This window comes from Styela clava, chromosome 4 (genome assembly GCF_964204865.1).
Source record: "Styela clava chromosome 4, kaStyClav1.hap1.2, whole genome shotgun sequence".
In the NCBI taxonomy this organism is placed as follows: Eukaryota; Metazoa; Chordata; class Ascidiacea; order Stolidobranchia; family Styelidae; genus Styela; species Styela clava.
This window is the reverse complement of record NC_135253.1, coordinates 1,505,290-1,526,380: the sequence shown is the minus strand read 5'-3', so window position 1 is coordinate 1,526,380 and position 21,091 is coordinate 1,505,290. Positions and strand designations below refer to the sequence as shown.

The window sequence follows — 21,091 nt, the reverse complement described above, 5'->3', positions numbered from 1 at the left end:
AAATTTTGACAATATGGTCCCACAGAGGTTCTCTGTAATATGTGAGGGAAATAATTGCAACTTCACGAAGTTATCAGCTTACAAATGTCTAACAGGATTGCGCATACAAAATAAAAATCCATCACATTCGATAGGCTGGGCTTCGTGGGTGCAGTTTGAATAGTATCGTCACAAAAACTGCTAAATGTTCAAATTTAGGCATGTGCTGGTTTATTATCGGTTGAACGCAAATTGCTGCCAGGCATGTTGTTCACCAAATGAGATGCCACTACCATTAGTAATTACAAGCAGGAATACGTCTAGAATTTTAGAGACTTTCGTGCAGTCTAGTGAACGAAGCCAGCTATATTTTACGGGCGAGAACATCGACTGCTTGCTTTAGTGAGTTTTATGTTAGGTTGAGATCTCATGGCAAGCCGGCCAACTGAAACTGATTGCCTCATTTTAGGTTATCTTCTAATGGCAGTTACGCTGGATAACGCTCAGCACTCTGTATGTGGGTCGTTGCGTTTACATATCCAGGTTAAGACCGCCTTCGTATGTATTGGCTTGCGGGGTGCCCTGATTAAACAAGCTAGCTATCGTCTATAGATGAGAACAACGACCACTTATTTTTTCGGGGTTATGGTGGGATCTAATGACATACCGTCCTATTGCAGTATGCTCCCCAGCTTTTCATTTTAGGAGGTGTTTCCAAATTTAGTGGGTGGTAGCTATCCTGCTATTTAAGATAAAAACTATTTCTGACTTATACAAATGTGTATCTGACTGACCATCTGCATCAGTATATACGCCACGTTGTGGATATCCAGATGCCATTATATTCAAGTTTTATATTCAATATTTATATTATATTCAAATTTTAGGGAGGATGTTCATCCCCTCTAGGGGGTTTAGGAAAATTACTAAGCCCTATTAAAATTAGATAACTGTGGCATATGAACAAGCACAGCACCTGCTTAAATTGTCCTACGTTAGAATATTACCCAAAGCAAAGCAGGGCTTTACAAAACGGGACCTTTTATAGAAGAGCATGGGGCCACAAATGTTGAGAGACACAGATCGTGAAAGTTTGCGAACCACTGGAAAGAGGGTAGCGATGGGATCTTCTAAAAGAGTGGTTCTCAACCTTTCATGACCGTGGCCCCCTTCCGGAGGCTTATTGCACTCGTGGCCCCCCTTGTCCATCATTCTAAAAAAATTGACGTGTTAGATTGTAATATGTATTTACGACCTTTTATAGAATGCAAAAACAAACCACGGACAGAAAAGTCAAAGCTTTTTAGTAAACAATCATTGGGAATCGTGCGCTTGGGACTGTCTAACTAGGTTCCTTATATTGGGCAACGTCTTTGGTTTAGCCAGACGATTGTCATTGTCAACATCAGTGCGGTTCCTAGATTTTGCTTTGTTGGTAACAAGATTAGAAAAAATAGAATCGCACAGATAGGTTGTGGCAAATTGAACTAGCAATGAAGAAGCATTCTTACAAGTAGTAGGTGAGAATGGCGAAGGGATAACCAGAAACTCGAAAAGTCTTCTTTGCTTGATTTCAAAGCAAACTTGTTAGCATACATCGGTAGCCATGTCCTCAATAAAGCCAAAGTAACTGTCGTTCCATTTTCGTATTTTGGGGATTGGGAATTCGCATATAGGCTTCTGCAGTTATAATATGATATTGACAGCTATCTCGCATGCTAGCGAAACTGCCCGTCTGCAGGATGCAGGATAGACGGCCTACTAACAAACTAGGTAGTCTGGTTAGTTGGTTCAAAATTCCATTATGATTAAACAATTCACACCCACAAGAAAGTGAATACACCTTGTAACTGAGGTAATAAAACTGAGGTGAACGGCCCCCGGTTGAGAACCACTGTTCTAGGACAAGCAATCAATTTTAAACAAAGTAACAATTAGATTCATAATTATTTTGCGGAGGCGATTAGGTTTTTAAATATATATTTATGCATAGTTTTGAAATAAGTCTCTCTACCTAATATTGAAAATAATATTTTATTCTACAATTGTTGTTTATAAGTTTTATTCGGTTTTCGTTTCATGAATTGCTTGTTATGTCCTATCAATTTATTATACCGACGTATCGTTACTTTGGCGATGATGCGAGAGAACAGAGCGACGAAATGGCGTATATGTAAATTTTAAACAGAAGAATATAATAGGATTCTCATATATATTTATCCCTGGGGAGAGGAAAATCGAGGAAGCGACAAAATTTAATAAAACGCCTCTCCCGGTCGCACCTGAAAAATGAAATTGTTCGTGGGCAGAGAAATTAATAAAACGCCTCTCCCGATCGCACATGGAAAATGAAATTATTCGTGGGCAAAGGCACCGCCGGACAATCAAGTACCCTTCTAACACCCGATTTGAAAACGGTAGGTAAACATATCACTGCGCAACGAAACATTTTATTTTTAGTAACCTTCAGTAACCATTGTTTACGCACGAAGGAAAAATGACGCAGAATGAGCTTTGTGAGTCGGCAAAGAAACTGCACCGACTGGTCGCTGGTGAACCACTTCTCTGTTCTAGGACAGCATAGCGCTTGACGCCTCTGCGATTAGTAATATCTACATTGCGCTTTGTTGCTGAAGGGATGAAAGTAAGATAAGGGCCGACCGGTATTGTCATCTTTCAAAGTAATGAACGACTTGTAGCGAGTGTATCAGAAACAATGACATAAGAAAAATTTGGTTCCAAATGCTACAGCAGATAATTGAAACGAAACACATGCTTTGTCAGACTGTGGAAGACGGAAGTGAGTAGATGAAAGTGTTCTGATGACAAAAGCGATGTATGTAAAAGAGGTTTTTATAAAATAAAACAATTTTGCAATAAGCAATATTCATCAATAACAGTAATTCATCATAAAGAACACATACATATTGCATTATTACTCTGATTATATTTCAAGAATTCTCCTTTTTTGTAATGTTTGCCAATTTTTTCTTTTTTAATGCTAATTCTCTTTCGTTCTCTCGGATAGTGTCAATTGATTTTAAAAAGTATTTGAACAGTGGCTTTGCTTTCTTTTACCAATTTTACATTTATATAAATAGAATCGCCCTGCAAGCAGGACACAATTACAAACCTGGTCAATCAAAAAAATTTCTACAACAGCCTACTATTAAACGCATGTTATTTCACACCAGGGTGTAAATGTAAGACACCACGCCGTGGTTGAAAGTTCTCTCCAATTTTATTTAAGTTGGTTCAGATAACGCAGACTGTCCAGATGCGAGCTCTCAGTCGGATCAAATTAATATTCTTAGTTAAGAAACAACCGTGATAAATTAGGTTGCAAGCAAAAATTGAAATGTATTTAGAGAACTTTAATGGGAGGCATTAGTGTTGACTTGTTCACGCAATAGCACCTGGTTTTTTCAGTTCCTCTTGCTCCATCGTGCAAACCAGTGGTTATCAGGAACAAAATCCAACAAAGAAAGGCTTAAGTAACGCAAATAGGCTTTATTCGACTAGAAAATGCCACAAGCTCCCACGAAAACAGTGTTGATTTAAAATGGAGCCAAGTGTCAAAAATGAGCAAAATAGTCCAGCGCATCGTAAAATTACAGCGGTGATTTCAATTTCCGGTGATATTACCATTTCATTCCAAAATATTAGTAGAGGCGTGCTTAAAATGATATACCGATTACTGACCCACCGACCGGACAAAATACAACTACTGCATTAGGCAAAATGTACTAATTTGTTTTATTTCTACTGCCAATAATAATAATAAGCATAATAGCAGTGGGCTGACGAAAATCCCGCTTGAATTAATACATAAATAAAAACCAGTTCAAAATCCAACAACTCCGATCAGAATGTAATGTCTGATCATACGAAACGATTGAAGCAACTCACTTATATAAAACAGTTGATGGTACGTACCATTTGTTGAGTAATAATATTAAAAAAGTACCTAGGAATGAATGTACATTAAAAAATACCCCCGCTTAACTCATTTGGTCTCTCGACATACAAATAAAATGGATAGCTAACGTAAAAGCCAATAGAAGAAAGCATTTACAGATTTACAAGACACAAAGCCAGAATGCTTATAAAAAAAACAGCTAAAATGCTTAAAAAAACTTAATTTCACACAGAGTTTACACACTTGGAAACTGAAATACACACACCTGACCCTACCCGCATGTCATCAGAAGCAATGAAGTAACAAATACATGGTATCGCTAACAAAGGAAATTGATGTAAACACAACAGTTTATCAAATTGCGCAGCACCTGGTTACAATTGCAGAAAGCATAAAGTACAAGATTAGAATTCCCAAATATGCTGCACAAAAGTTTACTATAAAATTCATGGCGTTTGCAAATGAAAATAAAATATGTTTCTGTATGTGTGTATATATATATATATCACACTAAAACCATGTTCATCATTCAATTTAATTCAGATTCGGTGAATTACCAAACCAATGATGTATGGATTATGCATGAGATGTTAAATAATTATTGTCCCACAATGACATTAAGTGTTACTCCTCTTCTAACCAACTGCACTCATTGCATTTCCACACACAATATTACTATTTCTTATTCAGAGTCTGATCCATCATTGTACATGTTTGCCAATTTCTTAAACCTTGGACCCCAATTATTGAGGTAATCATAGTCCACCGATCCATCTGTTGTGGCAGTGTTGATAGAAGATAGAGACCCAGCATCCGAACCTGCACCTTCATAGTCAAATACAAGCAATGAATCGAATGGTGGTGCACTTGGATCAGTATCTGCCTGATCTTTAGCATCTCCGATGTAGTCGCCGATATCATCCGGAACACCTCGAGGTTGTCTAGGTGCTTGCTGCAGAGGTTTTTCTATCCTGACTGGCTGATTTGGGTCTTCAAGTAGTGGCGCTCGAAGAGCAGTTAGATCATATGCATCTTGATCTTCCTCCCCACCTTCTTCCTGATATACTTGAACGTTTTCCCTCACATCATCTTCATCATCAAAAAACGGTTCCTTCAAAACCATTGCTGCTTGTCTGCGCTTGTATGCAACCAGTGCAAAAATCAAAATAATTATTAGAAGAAGAATAGCAATAATAGCGATGATTATTGCGACAGGGAATGCGGCAGCAGCTGCTCCAGCACACGATGGTCTCCCTTCAGAGTTACATGTGCAAATTGTAACAGTCACAGTCGCGCTTCCAGTTTGTGATGGAGAACCAGAGTCGGTAATGGTAAAAGGAAGCTGAACCACTTCCTGTGCTCCCTGAAGATTATAATCTGTAAAAAGAGCCACTATCTTACTTGTTGTTGATGAAACAGTTGCAAATTCCCAACGACTATCATCCACAGTTGAATCAAACAAAAATGTAAATGGTGGTCCATTAACAGTAGAGTCCGGATCCTGGGCTGGAATTTCGAGGACAGTACTGTTTTGAGGTTCTTCACATATTATTACATTCTGATCAGCTGCAGAAAGTGTAATTTCAGGAGGATTATCGTTTATATCGCTAATATGGACAGCAACTTCACCATTTCTACTTTTTGGTGTTCCGTGGTCATAGTTGTCAGTTGCAACCACAATCAATGTATACACACCATTCTTAACCACTGAAGCTTCTCTATCAATTACACCAATACGACTAACTTGCCCATCTTCACTGTTAATCTGGAACCATCCTTGAGGATCATTAACAGAATAAGAAACAGTTTGGTTTCTATTGAAGTCATAGTCCTCAGCAGTAACTTGTATGACTGGTTGAGCCTCTTCGTTTGGCAGACCCGCTTCTTCTGCCACATTTGCCACATACGGAGTGTTAATGAAAACTGGAGGCTCATTCTCATCAATAACTTTTACTATGATTTTAGCAGTATCCACATAAACACCACTGTTATCAGCATCTTCATTATATGCTTGAATGGTGAGTTCATACTGAGTTGATCCACTTTCGAAATCCAAAGGCTTCGCTAGCTGCAGCTCACCTCTGCTCTTTGCATCATCAGCTGGAAACGATACAATCTTGAAAGTGTCACCAATGTTACCATTGATGAATCGAAAAGAAGTTTTCTTGTTTACTCCCTGATCGGCATCTTCAGCATATATATTATATAAGGCAGTATCTACCTGTGATAATTCTGAAAATGATCTATCAGAAGGATCTGGACTGAAAACAGGAGCATTGTCATTTGAATCCTGCACATTAACAGTAACAGTTGAAGTGGTTCTTAGGTTCGATGGCTGTTCCGAATCTCCCCCATCTCTTGCTACAACTTGAAAAAACACTTGTTGGGTTGTTTCATAGTCCAAACCACCAATTACAGAGACGGCACCACTAACTGCATCAATACTGAACCGTGACGAACTTGATGGAGGAATATCTGACCCATCAACAATCGAATATCTAACCTCAGCATTGAATGTTTTCACTTTTTCATCAGCATCAGTTGCTTGTACAGTCATAAAGCTGCCAGACGACACATCGTTGCTTTCTGGTACTGATCCAATTAAAGAAGACTCCTTAAATAGCGGAACATTATCGTTTATATCCAAAACGACAATATGTATTTCCAAAGGATCTTCGACACTGTTTCCCGACGAATCGTAAGCACTTAGAGTCAAAGTGTAGTTGTTTTGAGTTTCTCTGTCCAACTCCATTAGTTGCCTGATCATTCCTGTACTTGAAATCATGTCAAATTTCCCCGAGGTCACTCCAGCCCCAGTAAGTCCATATGTACTCACGGAGGAACTGCTAGAATCCACTTGACCAAGATTTTCCGGAAGATTTCTCTTAGGTCCCTCATTAACATTGATAGGTGGATATGTCCATTTTGAAAACACTACATTAGATGTGCACAACACCAGTGTGATGATGCATAGATATTCAAGATGATACATTATGAATCACAATGATGAGATTTAAGGCTTGGCTGAATATCTTATACGCAATTAGTATTGATATATCATTTATTATATCAAAAACTTCTAGGAAAGAGAGCTTTTGTCAGTACATATACGATATACCAAAAAATTCACATAGATATAGTTGAAAAACATGAGTCAGAATATGCATACACAAATTTATGTATAGCTGTAACAAAATAAGGGGAATTAACTGAATAATCAGTTGAACAGTCTTCACCCAAAGTCAATTAGTACCGGTACCCCACTACTTAGGCTCTAACAAGTTTGTGTCCATATTTATTATTTGCTTTCATTAAGCTTTTGTTGTACCAGAGCTTAACTGCATGTTCAATTTGGATATCGTATTTTTTTGGGGTTTTTGTGGCCAACTCTGATTACCAATAACTCTGAATTTTCAAGATCAAGGATTACCCGTACACAAGTGTGTCTGTTATATACATTTCCAATTCGGAGGGTAATACAGGAAGTGATCAAAATCAGAAAAGATGTCAATGTTTAAAATATTTTAATATTAGAGTAATACTTATACATAATCCTCTATCGGTTCAGTAGATTTAATTAATTTGTGCTTAATTATCAATATACCGAAAATGGTAGGCACATATACGATAATTTCATACGACAAATACGCAATACGTATTTTATTCAATTACAAATAGACTGTTGTTTATCTTAAAATAAGACGAAAGCTATTTAGTACCGGTAATCAATTCTGGTTGACTAAGATCTTAATATTTGGTCATACATATATAATCTTGAGCTTATGGAATAAAATTACTTGAAATAACTTAAGACTGTAAGATTATATATCTAGTTTGAACTTATCAACTACAGAACTTTTATGGAATATAATAATTTCAGATATTTTTGGCTGGACGTTTTATCTGATTCAATCCGGCAATCACTTCTTCAAAACGGCTTGTTCGATTTTACGGTACCTCTTCTATGATTAATACGGTAAGTATTGCTGTACTAAATGAAGGTTTTTCAGTGCTCTCTATTTTATGGAATAAATTAATAGTCTCTGCCACTTACATTCCTTAGTTGATGTCTTAAAACTGTAATAGGAAACACGGTTCCTATGGCTGTATGGCACATTATCAAAATAATAAAGCATACAGAATAATATAACATGATCTGATCATTCTCTTACCGATAATCTTAATACATCGGTCGACACCACAAACTTATGAAGACATGAGGGAAGTATGGAAGTCGTCCATTCCTATACAAATAGCCAGCAAACACCGCCCAGGTACGCATATAGAAGGGTCGAAAAGTACACAACAGTCGCGTCAGCCATCAAATTGTAAAATGACGCCGTCGGCTTTTTTCTTTTCGTTCGTCTCGCCAATCAACGCTCCGTATTTTTGTTTGAGAAAGTCGGCGACGAGATTACGTCGTCAATAGCCTCGCCCACTCAGTTCTTTTCTCCTTCTTTTGGGAAGTCCATTTAAGGAAAATGTAACTTACGACGACGAGTCATCGACATAAACGACGCCCGAGGCTTGAAGAGTATTCATGTAAATTATTCGTCATTGAGTGGCACAATAGAGAAGACCAGTGGCCGCCTGTTAACATCTGCTAACGAAGCCACTCGTTCCTTACTCGATGAACAAACGACAAAGTACAATCCATATGCCGTTTAAGCCGCTAAGGTATATTTGCTATATCAAAATCTTACTCAGAGAAAGAGTTTATTGGACACGTAGTGGACATAACGATCGTTTCAATATTATGTTGTTGTTGTTGTTCTTGTTCTTGTTCTTGTTCTTTGACACGTTTTTAAAAAGTCGCTTTTCTCTTTGATTACTGGACTAATTGCTTTGAAATTTTCACTGGTTGAAGATGAAATTTTTCTCCAGAAGGCTATTACTTTTATTTATTTCAAATATTTCTGTTAGCTCTGTAAGATTTGTTTTTGTTTGCTATGACGTCACTAAACGTTCTGCGGGTATCGGACGCCATTTTGTGTCCAACGGACCATCATGCAATTTCAATTCATGCTGTCACAAGACAGGAGTTCTGGTACCGTAACACAGCGCGGTGACACTGAACTAACTCGTAGTTGTCAAAAGCTTGAAAATCCATACAAATATGAGAAATAAAAAGATGAAACTTGGCAGGTGGGTAGAGTTGTGTTTCTTTTAACCATATTTGAAAGTTTCTCGTTCCTACATTTGAAGGAGGGGGAATAGGGGGTGTGCATTTCGGATACGTCGATAATATCTTTGTCAACCAATTTACGGCCACCGTGTTTTCGTCTGTTTGATTGCTGTGATGTGGTGCTTTGTTTATAATTTAACGAGTTTTGTTCGAAATAACCGTGTTCTTGAAATATAAGACAGTCAGAAATGCAATTAGAAGCCCAATGTTTTCACGCTGTCACAAGACCAACAATTGTCAACCAATTTGCGACCACCGTGTTTTGTCTGTTTGATTGCTGTATGGATGCGTATGCGATAGTCTCGACGCAGCATAAACGATGATCAAGGCTTGAAATCCGTGGTCGCACACTGATCGTTCGGTCGCAAATACGTCTTTCGAGTGCCGTACTTTGGGGATTTGTATAGCTTCAACCCTTTGTCGTAGAAAGTTAATACGAGGTTTAGCGTGTAGAATAAATGCCGCCAATGCACCCACGGTGAAAAAATTAACAGGTTAGATATATTGGTTTTTGTTTTATAGCGGTTTGAATGAAATTGTCCGCAGACTGGCTACACCACCCTAGGCCTGGTGAGTTGTCCGTGTAGTCGAATTGTCCATCAGCCCTAAACGGCTATGACAGTCACTGTACTAAAAATTGTACCCCGATTCGGCTGGTGTTAAGTTGACGCATGTTATTTAGTAACGTTTTTATCTGAAATGTTTGACTGTGGTTCGGTACCTGATCCGATAATACGGTACATAATTGACTCATATCACGAGATATTTCAACTGATGTTTCAATTGTCACAGGACCTAAAATATCTATGACAGTCCCTGTACCGTCACGGTGCCCCGATAAAGGTACTGGTAAGTCACCGACGGTATGTTAGTCGTTGGTCACCGCATATGATTTTTGGGGAATTGTTCTGCGTGTCCATATATTTGAGCATTGCTCTCTTGTTTCATTTTGTCACGTCCAGCGTATCGATATAGTCGTCTCTGCGACGCCAAGAAATAACTTGTGGCATGCGTATTTTTTGTATGTTCTTGATATTTTTCATTTATCCCTACGACCACTGAGTTTTTACAATTCGCTTCAAGATAACTGTTACCCATTCTGTCGAGTTGTGTTACAAAGTGTCACTGTTGTTTTTTGGAATTCCTATCTGTGCTTTCGTTCGAAATTTGATCCAGTTTCCCAGGAAATAGTACCAGTTTCTGCGGTATAACAGTTTCCCTATTTAATATTCTGGGATATTAAATATATATATAAATGTCGAATATATATATATCCTGAATCTTGTTCAACTAGATATCTCTAGATATTCAATGCTCCCGTAAATCCCAAATGTTATTGGTTAAATGGTCAAACACACCATTAACCGCACCAAGAAAGGAGCGAATGGTTTTGCTCATTGCTGCAATCAGTGCGAATTAAATCGCTAATGCACGCTGTTTTAGAAGAATTTGTTTCAGTTTCAAACACATATATATACGCTCATTATTAAATCAATGTTTCTGATATTAGATATAAATAGAATTTTATTGTTTTCTACGTTGAAATGAGCATTGTACTTATCCTATTCAAATCAGAATCTTGAAACGGAAATCTTGTCGCGCACCGGTATCAGACGAGCGTCAAATTTTATAAAAATATCGGCGGACAAGCGTGGCGAAATATTAATGTGGATTAAATTAAAACAGCCAAAATTATGGGTGAAATGTCGGACTTAGAAAACATTTGAAAAAAAAACAAGAGAGCTATGCTCAAATATATGGACACGTTTATCGATTCCAAGAAATGCACCAACATTTAAAGACATCAGTTATAACAGTGACTGCAAGTTCCGCTTTTACGAGACAGTTACGAGTTATTTCAGTGTCACCGAGCTATGTTACGGTACCGGAACTGTCCTATCTTTAGAAGTTCCTGTCTTGTGACAGCGTGAATTGAAATTGCAAGATGATCCGACTCACAACTGTGATAACACCAACGATCCGAGTCACTACTGTGATATAACACCAAGTACGGCACTATTCGCCATTCCTCAAATCTTAGCAAAGCCAGGATTTCCTACAGGGGTGGTGACTCCTCCATGGGCCGAGGCCACGGCCCATCTAATTGAGCCACATTCAATTATTTTATCAAAATTTTCAATTTTTACCAAATTGTCAATATTCGATCAAAAAAAAAAACGCGGGATGTCACCAAATCATTTTCTTCGATAAGCCTTTATAGAAAAATAGAGCAACATACCAAGCTACAGAAAAGGATACTCCTGTAGTATGTGTACCAGGTTAGGGATAGAACAAAATTTTGTTCAGATTTTTCACATTATAGTTCTGTTATGAGTTCGGGGACTGTCTGTGTTAGCCAAGCCCTGGCACACGGGCCGTAGAGGAGTCACCCCTCCCAACCAGGATTTCGTTACGAACCACCGACGTCCGATGGCACGTGATCAAAAGAACACGAAGAAGAGTGCCAGCATATGCGTCGCAGAACGTTCGGTGACGTCATAGCAAATAAAAACAAATCTCATGAACTAACAGAAATATTCGAAATAAATAAAAGTATTAGCCTTCTGGACCAATTGCTTTGTAATTTTTAGAAGAGAGAGAGAGAGAATTTATTATTTCGTCAACCAGAAAACACATAATATTAAATATAATAATAACATAATAAGTGAAACAAAAGTTTTCGGTATGACTGGGAGGTAACGATACGACCAGTTACGGTCATCTGAGTCAGTTACCACCCAATACAACACATGAATAAATACATAAATTGACACAGGTTCTTTTTTTTAACTCTCACTTTATAGAGAACTATTTACACTATTTACAAAACGAGGATAAATTTTGGATTCATCTAATCAGGGTTGGGAATTTATTGTGAAAAATGACACATTTATAACAGTAACATAATGTGGTTTTTGTTTTAAGTTAATTTAATGGTAGAAAAAGAGGAGTGCATTTCCAAAATAGATACTTAATTCTAAATGAGCCTATATATGAGAATTAATTAGTACATCATATTAACACTATGAAAAAATAAAAAAAATAATACTACAATAGTACATAAATAGACATATGCAAATTTAAGCAGATATGATTTATTAAAGACAAAGATGAGACAGTTACAATAGTCCAAAAACCATTTCAAATCTTACAAAAATTCATAGTCTACCCCAAACGAAAACTTTGGTAGTAGTAGTATAAAAAAATGGTTAAATTTATTAAGATATCGCATATCGATAAATTTTAATCACACTCACAGTTAAATAAATAATCTATAACAACCGCTTAACAGTAATTGACAATGTAATTATATTGAGGAGCATCACATGAATTTAAAAAGTCACTTAGCGGAGCAGTTTGGGGTTACTAGGGTAGTATAACACCAGACCTAATGTTGTGCATAGATAGGATAGCAGAAAATGAATGCAAATGTTTGCAGAATGATAAATGATAATGCATGAGATATATATAAAACAGTGGATTAATTTGGTTACTCCCAAACGTAAACTTTGGTGGTAGGGGTATCAAAAAATTGCCAAATTTAATAATTTATTGCAATATCGATAAATGTGATTAAATAAACCATAACAACCACATAATGGTAATTGAAACAGTAATTATATAATATCAAACCTATTGTTGAGCATAGGTGGGATATCAGAAAATGATTAGAATTGTTTGCAGAATAATAAATGACAGGAATGAAATATACATAAAACGATGGATTAATTTGGCAGGATAGACCAAGAATAATACATACAAGTACACTATAATCTAATTGTAGGGCCAAAAGAGGCCAGTTTCCAGCCATTGTAGCATGAACCGCAATTAAGGAGTGGAGGAATATATTAGAATGTAGCAAGTGAGTTTTATGATTAGAGAATAAGAAATTTATATAACAATTATATTAATGCAATTAAACAAGTTATGAATATCAATTTTAGACAAACCATGAATTCTTGAATCGTCAAAAGTAAACTGGTTGTTATAATGAAATGGTATTGTGATTCACATTCAACAGTGCATGCTTTTTTAACTATAACATATGAGATTTAATATGAAATTCACAATATGAAATTCTGATTACACTACACATCTAATTATTAAAATGAATTAGAAATACTGGATTGTATAATGAAATTCATTTAGGTTCTCACCTTCAGATTTACCCAGTTAGCCCAGGTCATTGACTACTGAAAAGCATAATAACCACATATTTAAAATTTGCACATGTATGTGTACATCTCAGGAATGTCTAAGCCACTATGTAAATATATATGATGCCGTACATGAAGAGCATGTAGCAAGTATTGATAAATCTTGAACCTTGGTTTGGAAAGAAGAATAGAGTGAATAAATAACACAAAATGCTACAAAAATGTATCCTACATAATTCCAAGATCTAGCTAGGTTTCAAAACATATTGACTTGCAATTTGTTAGCCATATAGTTGGACTATACAATGACACATACAGGGTGGCCCAGAAGTAGGTATACAGTTATTAAATTAATAACTATGAACTATCAGGCACTAGTCATATGTGTAAATCCACTAAACCAATACATGGAGAACAAGTTAAAATAAGCATATTATACACATGTCCACATCAGTATCCCATTGAAATTGGAGGACTTAAACTTTGCATTTAATATTTGGATATGATGTATTTCATGAACTCAAATTTAAATTTTTTGTACGAGAATGTTTTTAGAATGTCTGGGATATCATTCCAAATTTTAGGGCCTATGAATTTGATAGAATTTTGAGCAAATTTTGAATTTGTTCGTGAAATAAAAAATGCTCCCTTAGAAGCGGAACGAGTACCATAAGAATGCACAGAACTACAATCACTAAAATACAAGTCAAAGGCCTCTGGCAACATACTATGCCTGAATTGAAACATTAATTTAGCAATTTCATAGATATAAACATCATTTAATTTTAGGAGGTTCATACGCTTGTAAATGGGGCTCATACTATGATGCAAAGGAGTATTGGTCATAACCCGAAGAGCTCTATTTTGTAATACAGTTATAGCATTAAGTCTAGTTTTATCAGCGGAACCCCATGCCACAATTCCATACTGTAAGTGCGAATAAAAGAGAGAAAAGTAAACAGTTCGCATGATTTTTTTAGGAATCAAATTTTTTATCCTTGTCATTATTCCTACAGACCTAGATAGTTTCAATTTCAGGGAGTTGATGTGTCGGTCCCATTTGAGCTTGTTATCTATGAATATTCCAAGGTATTTGACTGCGTCATGCACGTTTAGTCTAACACCACTTAGAGTAAAATCAGGACAATGTGGATACTTGATATTTTTATTATAGGGATGATTTATTAGTAGTACCTGTGTTTTCTCAGGATTTATAGTTAACTTATTAGATTTCATCCATTTAGAAATATTTTGTAAGTTTATTTTGACTAGATTGGACAAATCAAAGATACTGGAAGATATTGACGTTATGCTTGTGTCATCAGCGAAAAGTTTGAATATTCCTGAACTACAATTAACTACATCATTTATATAAACAAGAAAAAGGGTTGGGCCGAGAACTGAGCCCTGGGGCACGCCAACAGAAACAAGTTCATGAGGTGATTCATTGGCAGAGACAGTGACAAATTGATTTCGACCGTGCAGGTAACTAGAAAATATTTTACTCACAGTACCGCGGATCCCATAATGTTTCAATTTGCTTATAAGTATTTTGTGATCAACTGTGTCAAACGCCTTTTTTAAATCCAAAAATATACTACAGCCAACCAAACCCTCATCAACGATTTCATAATATTTACTAATTATATCTAAAATTGCATGTGTAGTCGAGTGATGATTTCGAAAGCCAAATTGATCGCTATTAATAATAGAGTGTTTATTAAGGAAATTTTGGAGGCGACTAAGCATCAACTTTTCAAAAACAATAGAGAAGCATGAAAGTATAGAGATGGGTCGATAATTGGATACATTATTTTTTTTCCAGATTTATAAACGGGAACAACTCTGGCAACCTTAAGATGATCTGGAAATATACCCAAAGAAACAGAGTAGTTGAAGAGTTTGCAGAGAACTGGACTAATTGTACTGCACAAAAGTTTCAGGAGATAAGCTGGAATATGGTCATACCCGGTTGCTTTGTTAGTTTTTAAAGAATTGATTATATTTACTACTTCATTCAATGAAGCATCTTCCATAAACATAGACAATTTGTTTGGAGCGCTCATGAATTTTAGATGCTCATTATTGCTCACATCCTGAAAAGCCAAAGACAACGTTTGCCCAATCTGTGAAAAATACCTATTGAACATTCTTGATATTATGCCACTGTCATGAACTACCTCCCCTGAATGCTGATCAATTAGTTTTTGAGGAACGTTATTGCTTGATTTAGAATTTATTAAGGAATTTATTGTGCTCCAAGTCTTTTTTGGATCATTTATATCATTTTCAAAGCGCTTTGCAAAATATATCTCCTTAGCTTTCTTTTTCAAGTGGCACAATTTGTTGGCGTATTTCTTATAGTGCAGTTTTTGTTCAGATGATCCGTTAATAAAATGAGTCTTATGCAATTTGTCTCTGACTTTAGTCGAACGCATAATGCCACTTGTTATCCAAGGTTTTTTCTCTAGATTACGTTCTTTTCTAGTAAGTTTTCTTAATGGTGCATGCTTATCACACACGTTTAGGACTTTAGAAATAAAATCGTTAAAACATGAATTGAAATTATCAGCATTAACATTAGAAAATGGATTAGAGTTAAAAAGATTTTGGGCGTCTTGAATAAAGTTAACATCAACAAAGTTTCTCATGTCACGTTTCATTTTTTGGTGAGAGTGGGAAGATGCATGACTAAGTTGAATCTGACAAAAAATAGGGTAATGGTCTGTCATGCAATTTTGCCAAACAATAGAGGAAACACATTTTTCAGATATATTGCAATAAATATGATCTATTAAAGTAGCGGTTGAACTGGTTACTCGAGTCGGTTGGGTTATAACTGGAATTGTGGCGTGAGACATCAACATTTCAAGAAAACTTCTTGTAAATGTTGAGGAGCTCAACAAGTTAATATTAATATCACCTAATATAATAAATTTCTTTCTGTCAATTGCCAATTGGTACAGAGTATGGCTAAGCGCAGCCATAAAGTCAGATTCGCTGGATCTTGGGTGTCGATACACCACACCAAGAACTATCGAAGAAAAATTTTCAAAGTGAATAGGTATTTCAACCCAGAGATCTTCGCATGCGTTAACATTCAGAGTATATTTATGCAACACTGAAGGATTTAGATGTGACCTAACATATAATCCAACTCCACCAGCTTGCGTTTTTGTTGGAGTATGTAAAAAATCATAACCTCGAATATCTACATTAACAATTGGGTCAGTTTTAAGTTTTGTTTCAGAGAGAGCTATTACAGTTGGGAATGAATTTAGATTAAGTACAATGTTGGACAATTCATCTATATGCTTTTGTAGTGAGCGAATATTAAAATGAGCCAGAGTAAATTGATTTTTAGGTGCACCAGAACAGCCTAAGGTATCATATACATTGTCAAAAGTCTCGAACGACAAACATTGTTCAACATTTTCAAAGTTAAAATTAGATGTATCAAGTGGTTCTAATTTTTTGTCAAATACATAGGGCCAAGTATAAAATGGAAAAGTACATTTTAAACAAGTAGAGCAAAGACAATCACAGCTTGTAAGCAAATTATCAGAACAATTAAAGCAAAATCGCTGAGTAGCCATTTTACTGACCTAATATACAAAAGATATCAACAGACTATTTAGGATAGTTTTTCAAGATCTGAGAGCTCTGATATTGGAATTCTGGGACTATCTTTAGATTTGCGCATGAAAATTTTGCCATTGGTTGTCCACAGCCTCTCATACATTTTAGATTTTTTCACCAGTCTTGAGTTATATAAAAGATTATTCCTAAAAGGTGTGAGATTTTCATTTATGTAAAGTGAGACCATACCTGTTATACCAAAGTCCTTGATTTGAGAAGCACCAAACTTTTTAGCTATGAATTCATTTTTTTTATTTCTGTTAGTGAATCGAACAATGATCGGTCCAGTTTTAGAACTATCTCTCCTTGGAAGACGATGCGATACCGAAATGTCCAGTCTTTCCACAGTGATGCCCAGTTTTTTCCCAATTTCTACAACTATGTTATCTGTGTTTTCGCCTTCCCTGAAGGGAATCCCATGAAATTCAATATTTTCCCTTCTCACGTACTGTGCAAGGTCCTCAAAATCATGGTCGAATCGGTGCTGGAGAGAATTAAACATACTTAGTAAGTATTCATTTTTGGCAGACAGATCCCTCACCACCTGGTCCAGCTTAACAATGTAATCTTTCTGGATCTCAAACTCTGCATTAATAAACTCCTGGCTGGCTTTTACTGTGCAGAGATCAGTGGCAAGATTACAGTTTTTGAGACGCAGACCATCTAGTTCTTCAGTTACTTTTGAAAATTTCTCTACCAGCTGGTCACTTTGAAGAAACATAGCCTCCAATTTCTCAGTCATCTGCTGCGTGTTATTCAGGACTGATTCATTAATATGAGTTGAAATCTTTTTGTCGTGTTCACTTATTGAGTCATCTAGTAGGTCCCTTATGCTTTCTTCCACTATTGCTTTTATTTCTATTTTTAAATTTTTTGTAATTCGCGATTCCAACAACTCCATCTTTGTATTCAATTGATCAATTTTCCCCTCCATTTTATCAGATGAAATTATCAAGTAGTCTAAGTTAGTTTTAAGTATATACAAGAACCTGTGAAACCTTAATAACAGCAATAATGGTTAAAGTGGTTAAAGATGAAATTTTTTTCCAGAAGGCTAATACTTTTATTTATTTCAAATATTTCTGTTAGTTCATGAAGGCCAGCATATGCGTCGCAGAACGTTCGGTGACGTCATAGCAAATAAAAACAAATCTCATGAACTAACAGAAATATTTGAAATAAATAAAAGTATTAGCCTTCTGGAAAAAAATTTCATCTTTAACCACTAAAAATTACAAAGCAATTGGTCCAGTAATCAAAGGGAAAAGCGACTTTTTAGGTTTTCCACTAGGTGTCCAAAACTGTCAAAGGACAACAACATAATATTGAGACGATCGTCTATTACGTGTTCAATAAAAGTAGGATAGGATAGGATTTACATATTTATCCCGGGGGAGAGGAAAGCCGATAAGACAGCTTATCCATATGGCGAACCACGGCCTCTCGTCCGGTTACCATTCCAAGTCGGGTATGGGATTAGTTTTTACTGTATTGTTTGTTTTCGGCAGCATGGACTTGGTGGTGGAGGAAGCCGTAACCGACCAGCGGTTACGTGAACCACCCAACGACGGCGAGGAGTCCAGCAATCCTCTCGCACATAACCATCCCTGCATGGGATTCGAACCTGCGAACCCATGCAGAGTGACTAGAGGTGCGGTGGCGAGCGTATTCCTAACGCTTAGCCCGTTGAGCCACACCGCCGCGCCGTAGTACCCGTTGTAAAGGATTCAACTATTTTTAATCACTGAAACTTTATTTATTGGTTGAATATAAGTTGAGGAAAAAAACGATTTTTCGGATCCCATTGTTCCCTCTCGTACTAGCCGATGTGGAAGGCATGTTTTGTGATTGCGAATATGGAGCAGGCAAAAAACCTACAGTATGTCAGTTTTTTTGCACCTCTAGAAGTATGTGCAACAAGATGCCGCACAACCTGAACATAGTATGTGTACCAGGTCAGGGTTCAGGTTATGCGCCATCTTGGTACACATACTTCGGGAGCGCCGTTTTTATAATAGATGTAACCAACCGTTTGTTAGATCAATTTATTTCACACTTCCATGCATTTTGTATGGTTTGTAAACAATGGTAGCATAATTTCCTTCCCGGTCATTCAGCCATCGATATATACTGTAATAATAAATATTTATTGTTCACTACTTTTTCAAATCAATTCAACATTTATTTTTTGTTTTCCAGGTGGCTCTACAATGATCATACGAATTCAACAACTAGCTCAGGGTGGTCTGAAGTTGTCGGCTTCGAGGGCACAAAATTATTTTTGCTCTGTTCACGGGCCACAATAGTGCCAAGAATAGGTAAACATTGAAATACAAAACAAACAATTTTATTGTGCAAACACATTGGTCATTATTTGACATTCATCAACACCAAGCTAAGTCATACTACCAAAAAACTTACTAAAAAGTGCAAAAGTCCTTCTATATTTACATTTAGTGTAAGATTTCAAACTCTTCATAACGGAAAAAGTGCTTTCTCGAATGTAAGTGCTTTCGAACATCAATAAGATTCTGAATGAAAAACCCCATAACTTTGGAAAATGTTCGTAAAACTAGTCAATTCAGTGACATTAGTGATGTAACAATATGTCAAAAGATTTTTCTGGTTATTTTTATGACGAAACAAAATCAAATGCAAAATTTACACTAACCCCAAGCAAATGCGATGCGAGCCACAGATAAGGAAGTTGCGGTTGCGGGCAATGATTCCTCCCCCTCCCCCTAAAATTTCAAACACCCCCCTGATCCCTAATTATAAAGGCTTTGCCGAATCCTATATGATGATTTGAAGCTGACCCTATGCCCAAAAAATCCTAATTAATATTTTATCCTTGTCTGAAATATATAGCTATATAAATAAATAAAATCCGACTTGCACCCTATTATAATCCCATACCTCAGATCAAAGACTTGATTATATAGAAGACTTGCACGGGTCACGTGACATTGTTACTGGACGGCAATAAAACAAAAACGTCCATTTGGCTCCTGTCAGTTGCAAGTCGGATTATACGTTTGCGTTTTGTTTGGCTGTTGAAAATGGTTATTTCGTTGTTCTGTTGGCTGTACGTATAGTATAGACAACGAAATGAATCTTCAGTAATATTCCACTGATTTCAAAAGATCCTGAACGTCGCGCAATGTGGATATCATCTATTGCCAGAACTGCTTGGTGTCAAGTGTTTCACTGTTTGCGGACAGCACTTCGTTGATGGTGAGTGATAGTGTGCCGTTATCAATTTCTTTAAATATTCACAAGCTCCCTCATTTCAATGGAAAGCAGATGACAAACTACTGTTATCAGTAGGCCTAGGCGTGGGCCTACTTGCAGTTGCAGACTTGACTTGTGTAAGACAGTAAGGAATTAATAATCAATAATCTAATAATCAACTACTGTTATTAGTAGACCTAGGCCTAGTTGCAGACTTGACTTGTGTAAGACAGTAAGGAATTAATCTAATAATCAACTACTGTTATTAGTAGGCCTAGGCGTGGGCCTACTTGCAGTTGCAGACTTGACTTGTGTAAGACAGTAAGGAATTAATAATCAATTGCTGTAAGGTATTGTTTCCCTAATTAGCAGGTAATCTTTTACTAAGTGTGAAAGGTTGAATAGATAACTAACGTTTGACACCAGGGGTCATGCAAAAAATAACCAGAATTCAATTGAATTCGCCATCTAGGAATACGCTCGCCACCGCATCTCTGATCACCCTGGTAGTTTCACAGGTTTCAATCCCATGCGGGGATAGTTATGTGCTAGAGGATTGCAGCTCCACTCCCACCGAGGGTGGTTCACATGACTGCTGATCGGTTACGACCATTCCCCACCATCCAAGTCCATGCTTCTGAAAACAAATAACTGGCTCCCCCCCAGATAAATCCTATCCTAATGGAGCTTGGACTTGGATTGATTGGAACAACTGATTCAAAATGTCTTGTTATTGTCATTGGTAAAAAAGATATGCTACCCGTAATCAAATTCATTTACGACTAGTGGCTGTGGTGGGATATGGACATAAATTTCACACTCCTTGATCGTTAGATTTTATGAAAACTCTTATCTGTATCCATTATCTTACAGATATGGGTGCGACCATGGAATAGATGGATGGCAAAGTATAAGTTGCAACAAGACCACAGTGGCACAAGACCTCAGCTTGCGTGACTTGATAATACATCCTCAGTATCC

General features: G+C 36.7%; 1 protein-coding gene and 1 long non-coding RNA gene across 2 annotated transcripts; one reads left to right on the top strand and one right to left on the bottom strand.

The window, feature by feature from the left end:
- Positions 1-3,711: 3,711 nt before the first annotated feature.
- On the bottom strand, positions 3,712-7,004 carry LOC120325629 (cadherin-2-like). Its single transcript, XM_039391695.2, has one exon. The coding sequence runs from the start codon at positions 6,888-6,890 to the stop codon at positions 4,581-4,583; it is 2,310 nt and encodes a 769-aa protein (XP_039247629.2). The 5' UTR covers positions 6,891-7,004; the 3' UTR covers positions 3,712-4,580.
- Positions 7,005-14,513: 7,509 nt separating this feature from the next.
- Positions 14,514-15,882, top strand: LOC144422175 (uncharacterized). The gene is made up of 2 exons (XR_013475175.1): positions 14,514-14,725; positions 15,066-15,882. It is a non-coding gene; the product is annotated as an uncharacterized LOC144422175 (long non-coding RNA).
- Positions 15,883-21,091: the final 5,209 nt, after the last annotated feature.

What these genes read in the sequence shown, in the direction of transcription:
- LOC120325629 (XM_039391695.2), bottom strand. Translation starts at nt 6,890, where the DNA reads ATGTATCATCTTGAATATCTATGCATCATCACACTGGTGTTGTGCACA.